The sequence below is a fragment of the Eurypyga helias genome, unplaced genomic scaffold, assembly GCF_000690775.1.
Source record: "Eurypyga helias isolate BGI_N326 unplaced genomic scaffold, ASM69077v1 scaffold11017, whole genome shotgun sequence".
Taxonomy (NCBI): domain Eukaryota; kingdom Metazoa; phylum Chordata; class Aves; order Eurypygiformes; family Eurypygidae; genus Eurypyga; species Eurypyga helias.
Window position 1 is genome coordinate 1 of NW_010262314.1, and position 16,398 is coordinate 16,398.

The 16,398-nt window shown below is 35.3% G+C and overlaps 1 protein-coding gene across 1 annotated transcript in view; it reads right to left on the minus strand.

Annotated features, from left to right (window-relative positions):
- Positions 1-3,371: 3,371 nt before the first annotated feature.
- The window catches only part of LOC104512627 (AP-3 complex subunit beta-1-like), a gene marked incomplete at its 3' end in the record, with an annotated part of 28,712 nt that continues 15,685 nt past the window's right edge, over positions 3,372-16,398 (minus strand). Inside the window, exons 8-9 of the mRNA XM_010155680.1 lie at positions 13,511-13,620; positions 3,372-3,548 (exon numbers count right to left, since the gene is read on the minus strand). Coding sequence (XP_010153982.1) covers positions 3,372-3,548; positions 13,511-13,620 — 287 coding nt within the window. The remainder of the gene's footprint in view (positions 3,549-13,510; positions 13,621-16,398) is intronic.

Here is a 16,398-nt window from a genome sequence, read left to right on the forward strand (position 1 = left end):
GCAGAGACAATGTGTGATGGGCTGATGGCAACCCCTATTCCTCATTACCCAGAGCTGCTGGGGAGGAGGAGGTAGAGAAACTGGGACCAAACAGAGCCTGGGAATAAGGGAGGGGTGGGGGAAGAAGAAGGGGGGAAGGTGTTTTTAAGATTTGGTTTTATTTCTCATTATCCTACTCTGATTTGTCAGGCAATAAACTTAATTTTCTCCAAGTCGAGTCTGTTTTGCCTGTGATAGTAATGGGTGAGACCTCCCTGTCCTTATCTTGACCCACAAGCCTTTTGCTATATTTTCTCTCCCCTGCCCAGCTGAAAAGGGGAGTGTATACCATAGCTTTGGTGGACACCTGGTGTCCAGCCAGGGTCAACCCACTACATATAGGCAGGATATAATTTCTTTTATCCTTACACTGTTATAATCTATTACTATGGTTTTTGTACATTTTCATTTCGTTAATACGAAAAGTATACTTCAAGTCGTCCTTTAGCAACGTTTCTAGAATTTTATAGTGGCAATAGTTCCAATAAAGAATTTAATGCCGATCCTATATTAGCAGCAATTAACCTTTTGGTAGATCCACACCTGAAAAATTGTATAATTCATTATCATCAACAGATGACGCTTTACAGTGGCAGAGTAACAGCTATCTATTCACTCTTTGAAATCATGAACTTGCAATAACTTGATTCTTTAGATAAATAAGGCTATTGTGCTAAACCACACTGGATGTATCTATTTAAATGCTACGACCACTTGGGACTTTTTCTCATGGGACTCCTACTGTTTTACACAACAGATACTCATCAAAACCTCTTCATTCTTCCAAGCAAGAAACAGCTAAGGCAATTAGACAGCATATTTTCTGCATAACACTTTCTCTTGCATCAGCTCCATTTAGACAGCTATCTAGCACATTTATAAGGATTTTTATGTCCTTAAGTGAAGAAAAGAGGAAGTAAATTCACCAAACAACATAGATAACCAGAGTATAGCCTGTTCTTATTACCTGTTTATCCAGATAGGACTGGGAGTGGAACTCTTTGTTAAATTACAAACAACCTTTGAAAATTCACGGGGTGATCACAGGATGTAAAAGATATTGGAAATTCTTATAAAATAATCCTGAACCTTAAAACACATTGCTGAGAACGTGCTGCATTAAGTGTTTGAGCATATGTCTAAGGAAATTATCAGCATACAAAATAATGTATTTCCAGAAAGAGAAAAATAACCAAGTCTTTATTTCCTTCAAAATTCTGTGCTTTTTTCCAAACATGACTTAACAGATGAGTTTTACCTGCCTTTCCCTCACCTTGGGAAAAGAGCTTTTTTTTGTCTGTTTGGTTGGTGTTAAGTCTCTCTTGGCTATCTGACCACTAATTTTCAATAAAGTGACATTGTATCTTTGAGGTTTGCACTATTCCATTGACTTTGGATGAAACTTACTATTCTGTGAGGCAGTCATGGTGTGCAGACTCTGTCATATTTCACAATATTAATGTGCTTGCTCAAATAGTTTTCAGCTTCTTACAGGGATTCAAGCAAGTACTATGAGATGGGGTAGGATGCAGAGAGAGAAAACATGGGGATGAGGAAAGATGGACTGACTGACAACTGAGCAATCACGTGTAAAAGATTTGCCTTAAGTTAAAAATTAAGTTTGAAAAATGAGATTGTAAGTGGTTAGAAATTAGGAATTATAGTCATTTCAGAAAGAAAGATTAAACCAGAGTTAAACCACGACACAACAGTGAGTATGTAAAGAAGAGTTACTCCTGGGAATAAGGATGCAGATATAGGAAGAATGTTGCCAGCTCCTAAAGGCAACACCATCATATTCTAGTTTGGAAGGAGCTTTGAATCAAGCCAAGTCATCAACCTACTCTTAGCATATTGTATATGAGTAGCTTGATCACTTGAGAAGACAACTTATTCTTCCACAACCTAAAACCAAAAAAGGGAAACACTCTTTGATGAAATTCATCATTTAGTAGGCATCTCAGGAGACACTTTCTTCAGCTTTATCATCTTTACCATACTTGAATAAAGGGTTATACAACACTTCTAACAGTAGTGTAAAATATATTAAAACATTAAACTGGAAAAAGAGCATCACAGAAATAATGTCTGTGTAGGCAATGCTTTTTTGGTCAAATATAGTGTGGAAAAGTAATTGTAAAATTACGAAAGTTATACGGAAAACTAGTAAATACCATGTAATGGGCCAAAAGGAGACAGTTTAAATAATCAAACCCATCTTCCTTAGCTCAGTCAGCATTTTCATTAAGATGAGCACTGACAGAAGTCAGTTTTTGTAACTGCGCCCCTCACCCTGCCCCATTTTAGTCTGTATAAGCGAAGGACAAGCATTCATTCTTATCTTAATGCCCAGCAAGACAGTTCATCTCCCATATGCCCTATGAAATAAAGTCTCAGTCAGATCAAGTCTGCAGCTGGATATAGCTATCAAGGAATGAGAAGACACCACAGAGGTATGAGATACTGTGCTGTCCAAGCTGTTGTAAAACAAAGTGGTCCAGCAGCCCACGAAAGTGCATACACCTCAGACAATGTATTTCTTTTACATATGAAAAAAAAATATCTTTGATTTTACAACCTTTTACAACAATAATTGGAATTACAATGAAAAAATAGTGTCAAGATGCTATAGTCCATAGCTAGGAGTAAAGAAGTTCACAGTGCTGTCATTGAGAGGAATGAGGCAGCTGGCACCTCTCATAGTTATTGTTTTCAGCTGCCTGGAGATCTAATTTCACCTTTTTGTACTATCTGACGCTTTTAGATTATCTCTGTTATTAGAGGTGATCAAAGCCCACCATCTCCACAAGAGAAAGTGAAGTAGTAAGAAATACAGAAAATGGGAAAGCAGTTACTATCTTCAAGATAAGCACTTATGGAAGGACATAATGAGGCCTTTTGCTGGCATCTTCTTTTAGATATCTTGAACAAAAAAATGAGCAGCTTCTTGTTCAAATTGACAGTGCTCCTTTGAAATTCTGGACTTCGATCCAGAAAACAGTGAATCACATCTGGAAAATCTCCTATCTGATATTAGTAATACAATTTACAAATCTCTCCTACTTATGTGAATTAAAAAAACAAACGGATGATTTCCCCAAGAAACATAAGCAAAAGAAGAGTAATCTCATCACTATATTCATATTTACAATCCAGAACATACTCAAAGACTCATGGTTAGATTTAGTCTCTTAGATTTCTTGATGATGAAAATTGATATTCCGCTTTTCTTCACAGAATATAGACCAGTTTGGTTGCTTGTACAAAAGAAATCACCACTCATCTATGCAGACTGTCCAAGACCTACCACGAGTCTAAATACATATACTTACCTGTTTTGAGTTTGTTAAATAGAGTTTTGCAGCCAAGTTTAAGATCTGCAGCTTTACAAGGTCATCTTCAGTAGTGAAGCTCTTGGTTGTCTTTCTCAAAACATCAGGTGCGATCTTTGGAACCCGTTCGCAGTACTCGCCAATGAGCCAGAGAATGCTGGCTCTGGCTACCGGGACCTGAGAAAACATTGCGCACTCAAAGTTAACACATTCACAAAGAGTACTTGTACGTGTCTGCGCTCAGTAACAAGTTAAACAAAATACCGTTTAAAGACAACTGCCATGCAAGAAATACAGACCCAGATTAAATATTGTTCAATACCGTCACTGTGGCAGACTGAATATTCCTGCAAATTAAGATACAGAACGTGCCCCAAAACCCATGCACTATGAGTTGACAAGACAGAGCTGGAATGGAAACAAGGGCACACAGAAGTGACATGTTCATGTCCACAGTACAAGCTGGTGGCAGTTGGGAAAAAGAACACCAGCCTTTGACTTGGGGTTGGGTGTATTAACCACCAGGTTACACTAAACAGCATGTTAAAACAAAACAGCACTTTTTCGTATAGAAATGTCTTCCAGCAATATGGCTTCCTCACATCCTGCCTATCTACTTTAAAAGCACTTTTTTTTTTTTAAGATTATTGCTATCTTTTCTTCATTTTTATTTAAAATTTTATGACAGTAAGATTAATATTTTTGCAAATTTCGGAGCATTTCAGAGAGATCGGAGTTCAAAATTAGGGTTCTCAATTTCTGAATAGGATCTACCCCTTAACTGAAAACACTCTAACCAGAAACTTCACAAAGTTCTTAATTGTTTTGGAGCTACCTGACTATTTCACCAGAATAACTAGCAGCAGCAGTTTTTAGATGAACTCCCAGCATATGGTGCTGACTTCAACAGCACAGCACTGTCAGAGACAGAGGGGAAGCAAAATAGAAAAGCAAAGGAAACAGAAGCTCATGCTCCACACAGATTAGCTAGAAGTAGTTAGGAGTTAAATGAAATATATACACCCACTCTTCTTCAAAGTGAGCTAGCCTGTATAACCTGCTTGTCAAATTAAAAATTGCATCTGTGTTACATAGCTCCCCCAAAAACATTGTTCTCCTTCCTTGAGAGGAAGGAAGAAAGTATGTAATGAGAAAATTCTAGGCAGAAGCATGTCCTGCATAGCATCTCAGGCTGTGGTACTCTCATGTTCTCTACAGACTCTTGTTCAACAGATGTTGAAATACGAGGGAAAAATTGTGTTCTATCAAATGACTTGCTGTAGTTCAGAAAAAAGGAAATCTTCCAACTATAACTGCAATTTCAGCTAATTTTGCTGCTTTTTCTAGAAACAGTAAAAAATACTTGTACTAACACTTTCCATTACTCCCTGCACTATACAGTGATCTTTTTTAATGAGCTTACCCTTAAGCTAGCCTGTTTTGCCTTAGGTAAGTTTCACAGAAGAAACAAGCTTCAGAAATTCAGCATTGTGGTTCTCCTAGCACTGATTCTTAGCACCTTTTATATATGTTTTAATTACTTTTCCAGCATATGTCAGTTATCCATACACGACCATCTATTTCTCTGAATTACAATGGGAAACAATGAGGAAGTGTCCTACCCTGAATACACATTTAATTTGGAAGTACTGCTCTACAGTTACATTCATAAGAGGTTAACAAATGCAAGTGAACTACCAAGATTCAGATAGCAATTCCCAAAGTACTGTCCACAGACCCTAATAAATGGCCCACTATTACCATACTAAAGAATCAAGTTTACAAAAAGTTTTAATGATTACACATGTTTTACTGCTCAAAAAAACGTTGGCAACAGCTTTGAATAAAGTCAACCTGACAATATCTGCCTCTACACCACACTGTTGCAAATACACATGCCAACAAAAACATAAACAGGCATAAAACAGGCATGTCATGGGGAATAAAAGAGGGCTGCCTCTGCTGAATGAGAAAGCAAGCAGATCATAGAAAGACAGCATTCAGGAGTCCAGCAACAACAACAACAACAACAAGAAATCACCCTCAAGAGATAAATGCCAACTCTAAACATGGAAAAGATATTTAAGGTAGAGATAATCTATTGAGAGTGGTGTAACACAGTGATTTAGCATAGATAAGTACAAGTAAATACTGATTGAGATACAGGTGATTTTTTTTTTCTGAACTGGCAAAAAATTTAAATGGTCTTTGAACCTACGATGTGAGAGAGATGACCAAGCTACTGAACAACTGCTAAACATAAAAACTTTAAACGCAGTCAGAATGTGTTCGCCTGCGCAACGTTAAGACTGATGCCATTACTGTACACTGATTTCAGAAAGGAAAGAGGTTATTTCTAATGTTCCAAAGGTTACACTGCATTAAGACCTCACTCCCAATCTATTATTTTAAATTGGGCTAAAGAATAGTAATTGAGTGGTACATTAAATTTTCCAGTATTGGAGCAGTTCAAGTTGCCTGCTGTACAGATAGATTCCTCTAAATAAGAATGTATAGGCAACTTCAGATTTCAGATATGCTAGATTTATTTTTCTAAAATATTTCATTACAGACTTGTTAAAATATTAGAGTTATATAAGAGATCACCAAGTATCAGAGTTTGGGTAGCAGCCTATTAGAAACATCCCTTTACCTATTATTTTATTTTCATAAAGTAAAAATTGCTCACAGAGCAGACCAATTTCAGTAACAGTACTAATTATGAAAGACAAATATCAATATTGTCCTTGTCCTAGTAAAACTCAGGACTACACTTTAAAAACACAATTAAATATATTTAAACAGTGTGCTTTTAAGCACAGTGGTTTACTCTTTAAAATTTTTCCCATTTTGTAAAATGAAATTGTTAGAGTAATAAGCTAGCTTTAGAATGTAAAATAAATAGACTAAACAAAGACTAATTTGAAAAATTATGACAATAGAAGACAGATGAAATTTCTTGTGAGACTCTCTCTTTTAACCAGTATGTTCGCTTAATACATAAATACTGTATATATTAAACACAATTTTGTGTAACAAGAATCAATATCAATTAGAGACTTTTTGAATCAAACCCTAAGTGGAAACCATTTTAATGAAAAGTGTATGTTGAACTGATGAACCCAATGTTCCTGTGTCACTGGATTCATTTGGGGTCAAAATCACACAGTATTTTCAGACTTCTTTTTCCCTGTTTAAGTCTTACAGTCGTCAAACATGTAGTATCAAGTACATGATACCGCACCCATTGTTTCCAGGGCATTCAAAACAGCAAACAAGAAATGAAGCCACTTCTAGACCTTCATTGCCTTTTCCAGTATAGCTTAAGTAGGGACCTTGAATTGACAGAAATGCAGGAAATAATACTTTCATTATTCAGCTCTGCTCTGCATTATCCTCAAAGGCAAACAGGATTGTAAATTACTTTGCCTGATGTTTTATTCCATATGCCCTGAGCAAGTGGTTAAGTGCACTTTTTAAACCTTAGTATCAGAAGGCAGTTTCTAGTGCCATTTTAACCCATTACCTGTCTGCAGGAAAATAAAAAAATGGTTAATAAATTAAAAATAAAAACCAACCAGACCCTCAGACATCAAAGCAAGACTCTGGTTACTAACAGCAGATCACTCTAAGCAGCACCACACAAAACCTACTGTACTGCAGATCTAACCGTATGCAACGTATCAGGCTAAATTACAACTTAGAATTGCCAATTCTGGTTATTCACATTTTTCACAAAACAAGGAAATATTAAAATTGAAAATAAAGTCTAATTCTCTGCTTTCAGAAGAAAATTTGCACAGCTAGCAATTTTTTAAATTTTGCTTGGAATCAGAAACTGAAAGAGGGATGAAGTTGATGTGAAATATCAGACTCCCAGCAAGAAGAAAAGGTACACAGGAAAGAATAGGAGTAAAAGACAAATGTTGGTTTTTGTTTTCAAATGGTAGACCTTCAAGGACTCCCCCATTATCTGAACCTTTAAATATAAAAATTCCCCTAAAAAAGGTTCTCCACTTACAACTGCCACCTTTTATACAGTGTACAGGTTTTGTTTAAATTGTGTTTTATTTAAGCTGAATATTTGTTTCAAATCCAACATAGAGTGTCCCTGGACACAATGCCTCAAAGGTCATATATTCCTCTCATTCTAAAACATTACATAGATACTAAAGCAAGTTAAAAAAAAGAAGATCAAATTATGAGAGTTGTTCATTAAGGCTTTAATACTGTATTTTTAAACCTTTATGTAAGTAAAGTGTATCCAGGGAAAAGAATATGCTAGACTCTGAAGCTTGCAGAACTGAAACACATATGAACACCATACCTTGTGATACTTTTGCAACACTGAGGGCAAGGGGAACTTAATTAAAGAAAGCAAGCCACTGTCTGCTGTGAAGCTGTATCAGAAACACAGGAATAACTACTACTTAATTTACTAAAGAGGAACTTAAATTTGTTACTGTCGGATGAATGGATAGAGCAGTGTCAAAAACTCCCAGTCACCTGCTCTAGTAATAAGAATCCCAACCAAAACTGGCTTCCGTAAGTGAAACCGTTTTCCTCACATATTAAGCTGTTCTAAGTACCACACATCTATCTTATTTTTACTCTAAATCTGCAACTTCTTATCCTGTTTTTATCACATCAAGAAGTGTTCCTCCTCATCTCTAGATTAGAAAACATGCCAGACTTCTCTCATATTCTTGAAGGATCTAGGAATAAGTCTGTAATGAAAATCAAGGACGTCAAAATTTATCAGCTATCAAAAGGAAAAGAACCTGTTAAAAAAAAAAAAAAAAAGTACTGTAAGAGAAAGTAAGGAGAAAAATCATAACAGAACCACAAGATTCCCATCACTCAGAAAGCAAACATTAATGGGTACAATGTACCTTCACAAATTATTTTCTAAAAAGAAAAAGGCAAAAACTAATTTGGAGACTAAGGTGGCTTGCTTATATGAGGAAATACACAGATGTAGAACACCATCGAGACATGCTTACTCAGAGCTAATTCTTGCTAGGATGATTTACATTCATTCATTGCTAAAATGAATTAAGATAAATCAAAAGAGGCATACTTTGGATGTAAACAAAAGTGTCTCGTGTTAACCTAGTTTAATCAATGCAGTCTAAGCAATTCATTTTAAAACTTAATTCAGATTAAATCTGCAAGTATTTGCACTTAGACAAATTCTGGACCATAGATGTTTCGAAGAAAAGATTTTCTAATAAAGTAGACTATACAACTTAAACGACACATATTTGATGAGAGAATATTCTAAAAGCTTTTGAAAAAGCCCCTCAACAACATCTTTGAGAATGACATCCTTTACAACGTGGAGAGACACTCTCATGAATAAAAAAGGACTAGATAATAGAAAAGACAAAACCCCAGTTACAATGGAAGGCAATCATCAGATGTCCCACAGGGACCTATAGGAGAAAATGTGCTGTTCAACAGATTTGCAAGTAACCTAGAAGAGGGCTATCTAGTGAGGACAGAATCTGCTGACACAAAACTATTCAAGGTAATCTAAACTAAAACAGAGCCTGAACAGTTGAAGATGACTTATTAGTGATACTTAAAAACTGGGCAGAAGTGATGCAGCTGGCCTTGAAACATTAATACAGGCCTTACCAAAAAAAAAAAAAAAAAGCTATGCATACTGATGGACCCCTAACTATTTCTAGGTAAATGTATCTTGGAATCACGAATATTTTCAAAGAATTGTAGAAATGTTAAGTCAATGTTCTGCTGAAGTCTAAAGGCAGGCTACCCCAGGAAACGGAGATAAAAAGTACAAAATAAGTAATATCATTAGGTTACTGCATAAAATTTCTCTTTCATACTCTGACTACTATGCACACATCTGGTCACCCCACTTCAAAAACCACACAAGTATCAGGAAAGACAAAGAGAAGAGGGACAGGCTGATCAGAGACATGGAATATGAGGGGAACTTACAATTTTATATTAGTAAGTCTGATGATGTGGATAGCAAACTCAGGCTTCCAGTCACTGGAGGTGCACCACAATGAACTTGCTCTTATCTTTAAATCCCTCTCCCTAATGCACTAGCTTTTGGTGCTGCTGCAGATGAGACTAGTCTATTAAGAGGACTTTTGGGCTCAACCAGTATCATTTCTCTTTAAATGGCCCTTTCCCACATGCATGTTTTTTAAACTCCTGTCAATCTAAAAACACAAATATAATTAGGACAAACTCAGAGCAAACATCTAGCACAAACTAGCAATACTTAAGGTCTCTGGACCATAACTTAGCGTGACTATGTTATTAACACATTAACAGACAAATGGAAACATTTTTATGATTTTAAAAACAGGACGTTTAAAGACATCCAGTTGTTCTCTTATTTAACATCAGACATGCACAGGTCCAGGTACTCAACAAATCAGACACAAAACAGATCTCTAGATCTTTGCCTGGACACACCTGAGATAAAAGTTCAAGGCACAAATGTGTGCTGGGTTTAGTCAGGAAAGAGTTAACTCTCTTATGTGGCTGCTAGGAAGCTGTGTTCCTGGATTTACGATGAGGGAAGCACTGATAAGGTTTTATCAGTGCACCAACTGCACCAACTTCAAGGTCTCTCTCAGTTTCTGATGCTGCAGCTGTGTTCCCAACTCTCTCTTGCTGCAGGCAGCATAGGGTACACACAGTTCAGGCACCTGACCCAAACTGACCAAGGGAGTATTTCATTCCATAGTACGTCATGCTGGGGGCATAGGTGGGCAAGGGGTCCAGGGGCCATTACTCTCTTACTCTTTTACTTCCTTACACTCGCTAACACTCTAACTACTTTATTAGCTGTTTTGCTAACTCCTGTGCTGGCTCATTCATAAGCTGGTGGCCCTGTTAGTTTTCCTGGTCATGCTGTTGCTGATAGGGTTCACTTGGAGTCTGCTGTTCTTGGGCTGTGGCTCTCAGGCTCTCTGGCTCTGACTCACACTTCTCGGGACCTCATTGTGCACTGGTCAGTGGGTAGTGAGCAACAGTATCATATTGTATCATGTGTTTTATTTTCTATTATACTAATTACTTGTTAGTAGTAGTACTTGTAGATATTCATTTACATTCAATTGGTAAATAGTTCTTATCTCATTTTTACGAGCTCCCTTGTTTCTTTTTCCTCAGATTATCCCCCTCTTCTGGAAAAGAGGAGAGGGGATTTGTGAAAGCGGCTTCATGGTATACTGCTAGCCAGAGTTAAACCATTACAAAATGACAACATACAAAAGCAAAGGAAGAAACATAAGCACTCTTGTCAGATACGCAAGAAACAACCAAAGGGCAAACTGAAATAGACCTCAACCTAACCTTTAATGTAAATAAGAGTCAGTGCAAGAGCTCTGTAGTTTTCAATTGAACTTCCTAGTATTTCTTATGTTTGGTCAGATATATTTAGCTTACTAACCATTCTATCACTTTCTAAATGGCTTCTGTAGATGAAGATGAAGACAAGAATAAAGACAAGATGAAGACAAGAATGAGTAAATTTCAGACTGCATGACTTGAAAGAAACATTGCTACAAAATATTTTTTGGCACATCGTTGACAATCACAATCTCAGGCTAATACAAGTGAAGCTTATAACAACATGAATGAAATAAATTCAGGCCCCAACTCAAAAATGTTTTCCATCCAGTTTACACTGATTTCATTTCAATGATGTGTTCACCATTCACTTAATCCAAATCATGACAGAACAACCAAGTTTATTTTTACCTTAAGTGCCTTGCTATTTAATTGCATGTAATTATGTTCATTCTTTTGGTTGTGTTTTACATAGTAGTAAATTAATTTCAACTCTAAGAAACACCACAGAATTTATTTGCCCACACTCCCCTATCATCCAGTTATTTTCAAGTTCATTCAGGGCCATAACATTTGGCTGCTTCTCCCATGTCCAGACGCAAGAGTCCTTTAAAGACAGTGGTATGCTAGTGCATAGAGGAACACGGTAGTTTCCTTAAGTTTCAATCCCAATTTAAAAATGAGAAATATTTTAATTTTCCATTTAAAACTTCCAGAAATACTTTCCCTTGCAGAAGAGGTCAGGAAAAAAAGCAAACCCATGTAAAACGTGTGCACAAGAGTGTGTGTGTCTGTATGTATATTGTACGTCAATGTAGTAACAGTCAGGGATCCTTGCTTTGTGTCTCTGTGTCTTAGTGCAGACAAAAAAACAAGGTAACTGTATTATGTCAACTCACAACCACTATTGCTGTAGCAAGATCGCTGTTTCAAATACACACAGATCTCAGAAATTCCCTAAATATGTGAAAATATGCTTATCCTTTATAGGAGTGTCTGATGGGGTTGGAGTAGATGACCCTTAAAGGTTCCTTTCAACCCAAACCATTCTGTGAAGGAATACATCCATTTTCAAATATAATAGGTGCAAGTTAATTCAGGATAATGATATGACATTCAAATTATAAATTTGAACTTCTTCCAAATTTATTCTTTAAACCAAAGTCCTATACATACTGAGGAATATAAATTTTGGGAAGTTATTAAAAAATTACAAGGCAAATGTAAAACAAGATGTACAACAGTCATTCTGGAGGGCCTACAGCATCACAATTACTGCTTACTTATCAAATATGCAGCATGATTTAGATTCAGATTTTGATTTTTTGTTTATTCCTATGACTGCTCTGTTCAAAACAGACTGCTCTCCTACTACTTATTATTTTCTGATATTCTGTACAACTTCATTATTGGAGAACATGAGTACATCAAAGTGGTTCAAGTCTGTCTTTTAGACAGCATGTCTGTCTTTTCCCCCTATTCAACTTTAAAAAATTTCCAAAATTCAATTAATTAAAAACTTAAAATATTTCTTCAAAAGTATTTATGTATAAAAGAATACCTACAAAACTCTTACGTGTTTAACAGAATATTTAGAAAAGAACTATTTTTCTCTTGTACAATATGTGGAAAGAAGATGACAAACTCATTTTGCGAGTGTCAGATGTGTGCAATAAAACTATGCACAATACATGAGATTTTAGTTATCAATAAAAATATTGAACAAATTTTCTGAAAACACAAGTGATTATTATAAAATATGTAATACTTATTTGATATGTAATTAGCAGCAGTATCTTACACCCTCTTTTGATTCTAGATATAAGCAATACAGTAGAATTATATTTTTTTACATCAGTTACAAAGTTTGAGCATCAGCTCTTGGTGGCAAAGATTTATTTGTTTAATCTGTTCAGTAAGCATCAACTGAGATGACCACATTTCTTTTTTCTCTTAATATTCCAAACTTTGCCAAATTCAACCATGGAAAATAGAAGAATCACTGATTTAGAAACTATTTACGGCTCCATCATCAATAAACGTATAATTATATAAAACTGAACAGTCCTGGTTATAACATCTACAGAAAAATAATTATTGACAGATCAAAATTTGGGGTATGATGCAATAGGTAGCTAATGGTCTTCAACCCTACATTATGATGTAGGATAGACCACTAAATATTTTATCAATAACTGGGACTGTGAGAAGAATTTGGGAGGTAAATATTGACATATCTAAATGTAAATTTAATCTAAGTATAGATAATATGCAATAATCCAAATTTTTCTGTTCAATGCCACAAAATCTTAAATATTCAGAAGATAAAAATGCAACTTCAAGAAACATTGCAACACACTCACAATAGCATGTCTGGTACCATGCAACGCTTAGATGATCTGGGGGTAGGGCAAAAGATTCAGAATATTTTTTTTTTTTAACTCCACCCCAGATCAGTAAGACAACAAATCCTCAAGTTAAGTGCTGCTTTGTCCTTATTTTCATTTCAACCTACTCCAAGTTCTAAACCTGTTACTCATCTTGACCTAGTGGTACTAGCACTACTCAACATTTCCAAGGATCTCTTTCAAAATAACTTCCCAGATCTAAGGTAGAAATCGATGCCATCCAATAGCTTCTATTTCCTCTTCCTTAACATCACAAAAAATGGTATTTTATGTCAAAAATAAAGATTACGTTGTATTTCTCTAACACATCTATTTCCATTTATGGACCAAATTCCAAGAAGGAGTGATTTTTATCGGTCAACAAGGAAAATAAGACACTGCACAAATACTCACTGTAATATTATCCAAGAGTTTGGCCATATGCTTAATAATTTCACCATGGTGTGCTGGCTGGGTTTGCAGCAGTTTTTTAATGACAACAACACTTTCAGCAACTACAATTTCTGTTTAAGACAAAAAAAAAGAAAAGAATTAATTTTAAAAGCATTTATGCAAAAGAAAAGGCCATAAATAATTGATTGTAAAAGATGCTATCAGCTTTCAAAATACGCTTTGCAGAACTGAATTCTATTTACTTGGTAACAAAGATGTAAACCACTCTACTAAGTAATAAAAGTTTAGCTTCCAGAATCAAGTTCTAAGCAGCAAAAGACAGAGATATGTTCTAAACGTATAAATATCATCCTATTACATACTTGTTTTGAAACTGCTTTTAGTAAAGCTGCACTTTGCATTTTTCCTTTTCAAAATGAGGAACAGCATGAAAAAACATGTTTTTCACTGAAATTATACATATTCATAAGCTATTTGCTGTCTGAATTACATACACAATGTTAAAAGTAACAGCTCATTCATAAACAAGAGAAATATTTAAACATTTCCTTTGCACTTTTTCACCTTCTAAACGGTCTCTCTCAGGTCTGTAATCTAATCTTCAGTATATTCAAATGAAGCTTCTAAATAGCAAGCTGCTATAAGATTTATGCCAAAGTCATGCATTGGGGTGCTTAACTACTGTAACAAGTAACATTGACAGCCTGATCAACTTGTATGAAATGTACAATTTTTGAAGCTGAAAAAATTCCACTGGTCCAGAGGTAAGCTTCTCTGCAAGAGTGAACTCATGCTGTAAGGAAAGATGAAAGGAAGCGAAAGACAGCCAAAGCCGAAACCAAAACAAAGACTACTCTAAGAGTTCAATATAATTCTAATTTTCATTCATACTACGAAAAGGAAGTAAGTATTTATCCTAAACTATTAATGTTTACAACAAAGAAAAAGCCTAACTACCATTTGTTAAGCATCACAGTGGTATTCCTACGTTTCAAGAGTTCATCTGACACATGGACTGTTATTCAGCAATGAAAAACCCTGAAGTTTCAAAACAATGGTATGGGGAAGAAATCTGTAAATATATATATATATGCAATTTTTTTTTTTTTTAACAAAGCAAACATCTATGGAGAAAGGTTTTTCAAAAGCTCTGAGCATGCAGCATTATGTTATAAGCCTCTCAAATGCTTAAATTTTAGCTTGCAGCTTTTAGTGTCATCTTTTATTTGACATGACATAACATCTCTGTCATTTCTCTTGACTAATCTCTTAAGCAAGGTTAACATGTTTACTTCACATACCTCAAGGTCTTGCACAATCCTACAGATCAATTTAATTTAGACTGTAAATTATGAGAATTTTCTTCTTTATTTTAGTATCTGGCAAAACACAGTCATGAAATATTTAGAGTGGGGGACATGACAACCTTCATCATTGAGTGTTTTGCAATACTACTTAACAGTAAGAATGGTTAAACAAAATTAAACTGAACCCAAAAGAACAGAGTGGACATGAAGTCATTATTAAAAGCACCTGTTGACAATGTAGAACTGATCATGAAGTGCAGCAGATGAAGTGTCACCACAGGAACTAGTTTAATGTAATCTAGGGGAGCAGATTTAAAGAACTAAGCCAAAACTCTGAGCAAGAAAATTCGTATGGTTCCTTTTACACTAGTCTAGATATCAAAAAATAAAGTACAAACAAAAGGAAAATGAACTTGTATTACAATAACGTGTGATATGGTTTAGAAAAAAAGAAAGTAGATTTGAGGCTTGCTTTGTGCACATGTAGAATCAAAAAAATGAGCATGAAATAAAAGACACACATATACATTCAAAGACAAAGATAAAAAAACACCAATGAAAGGTGGGGATAAAACTGGCATTCTAAATGAGCAAGAAGAAAATTTAAATCTGCAACTCTGCTAGAATTGTCAAAATGCACACAAGGACATGATAAATGAATGTAAGATTTTCAAAACAGTATAAATTATTTTGTATATAAAGGGTCATAAGAAGTAAATCAAATTCTTAAAAAAGACAAAATATCACAGAAAATCTGATCAGGAATGCATTTACCAATAAAGGAGACTAGAAGACATATCAGCAACTTCAATTTTCACAAGTCATAGTAAAACTCTTGTTATAATGGTCATTACTAGTTTTCTTCCAACAATAATGGAATGAGGCAATATGGAAACAACTACTTTGAGTACGATAATCTTTAAAGACCCTGGAGCATGGCAACTTCTCAAAACCTTAAAATATATTCAATCATACAATGTTCTACTTTGCCAAATAATTATGTATATAAAAAATTAACAATGTATTTTTAAATTATTTGCAATAATTATTTTTAATAATTAAGACAGTAACTTGTAGGGACCAAATTACAGATTTTCCATAATTAAGCCACATTATAACAGAAACTCAGAAAAAGACCATAGCAAGGACTGTATTACCAGAGAACATTCAACAGCTGCATTCTGAAATACTACACTTGATATCGTTGATGTTGTGTCAAATTTTCTTCCACTTACATTAACTGATACTTGCAGAAACTAAAACACATAACTGAAGACTAACTTATTCAAAGCCTCTAATCTGTATAATCACTATTTCTAAAAGTTGAATATATATAGTAAGGCTGTACAAGTGGTTAAGTGCACTCTCAGCAAATTTGGAAATGGCACCAAGCTGAGTGGTGTGGTTGACATGCCTAAGGGACCTGGACAAGCTCAAGAAGCAGGCCCATGTGAACCTCAGGAAGTTCAACAAGGCCAAGTACAAGGTCCTGCACCTGAGTCACGGCAATCCCAAGCACAAGTACAGGCTGGGTGGAGAATGGATTGAAAGCAGCCCTGAGGAGAAGGACTTGGGGGTACT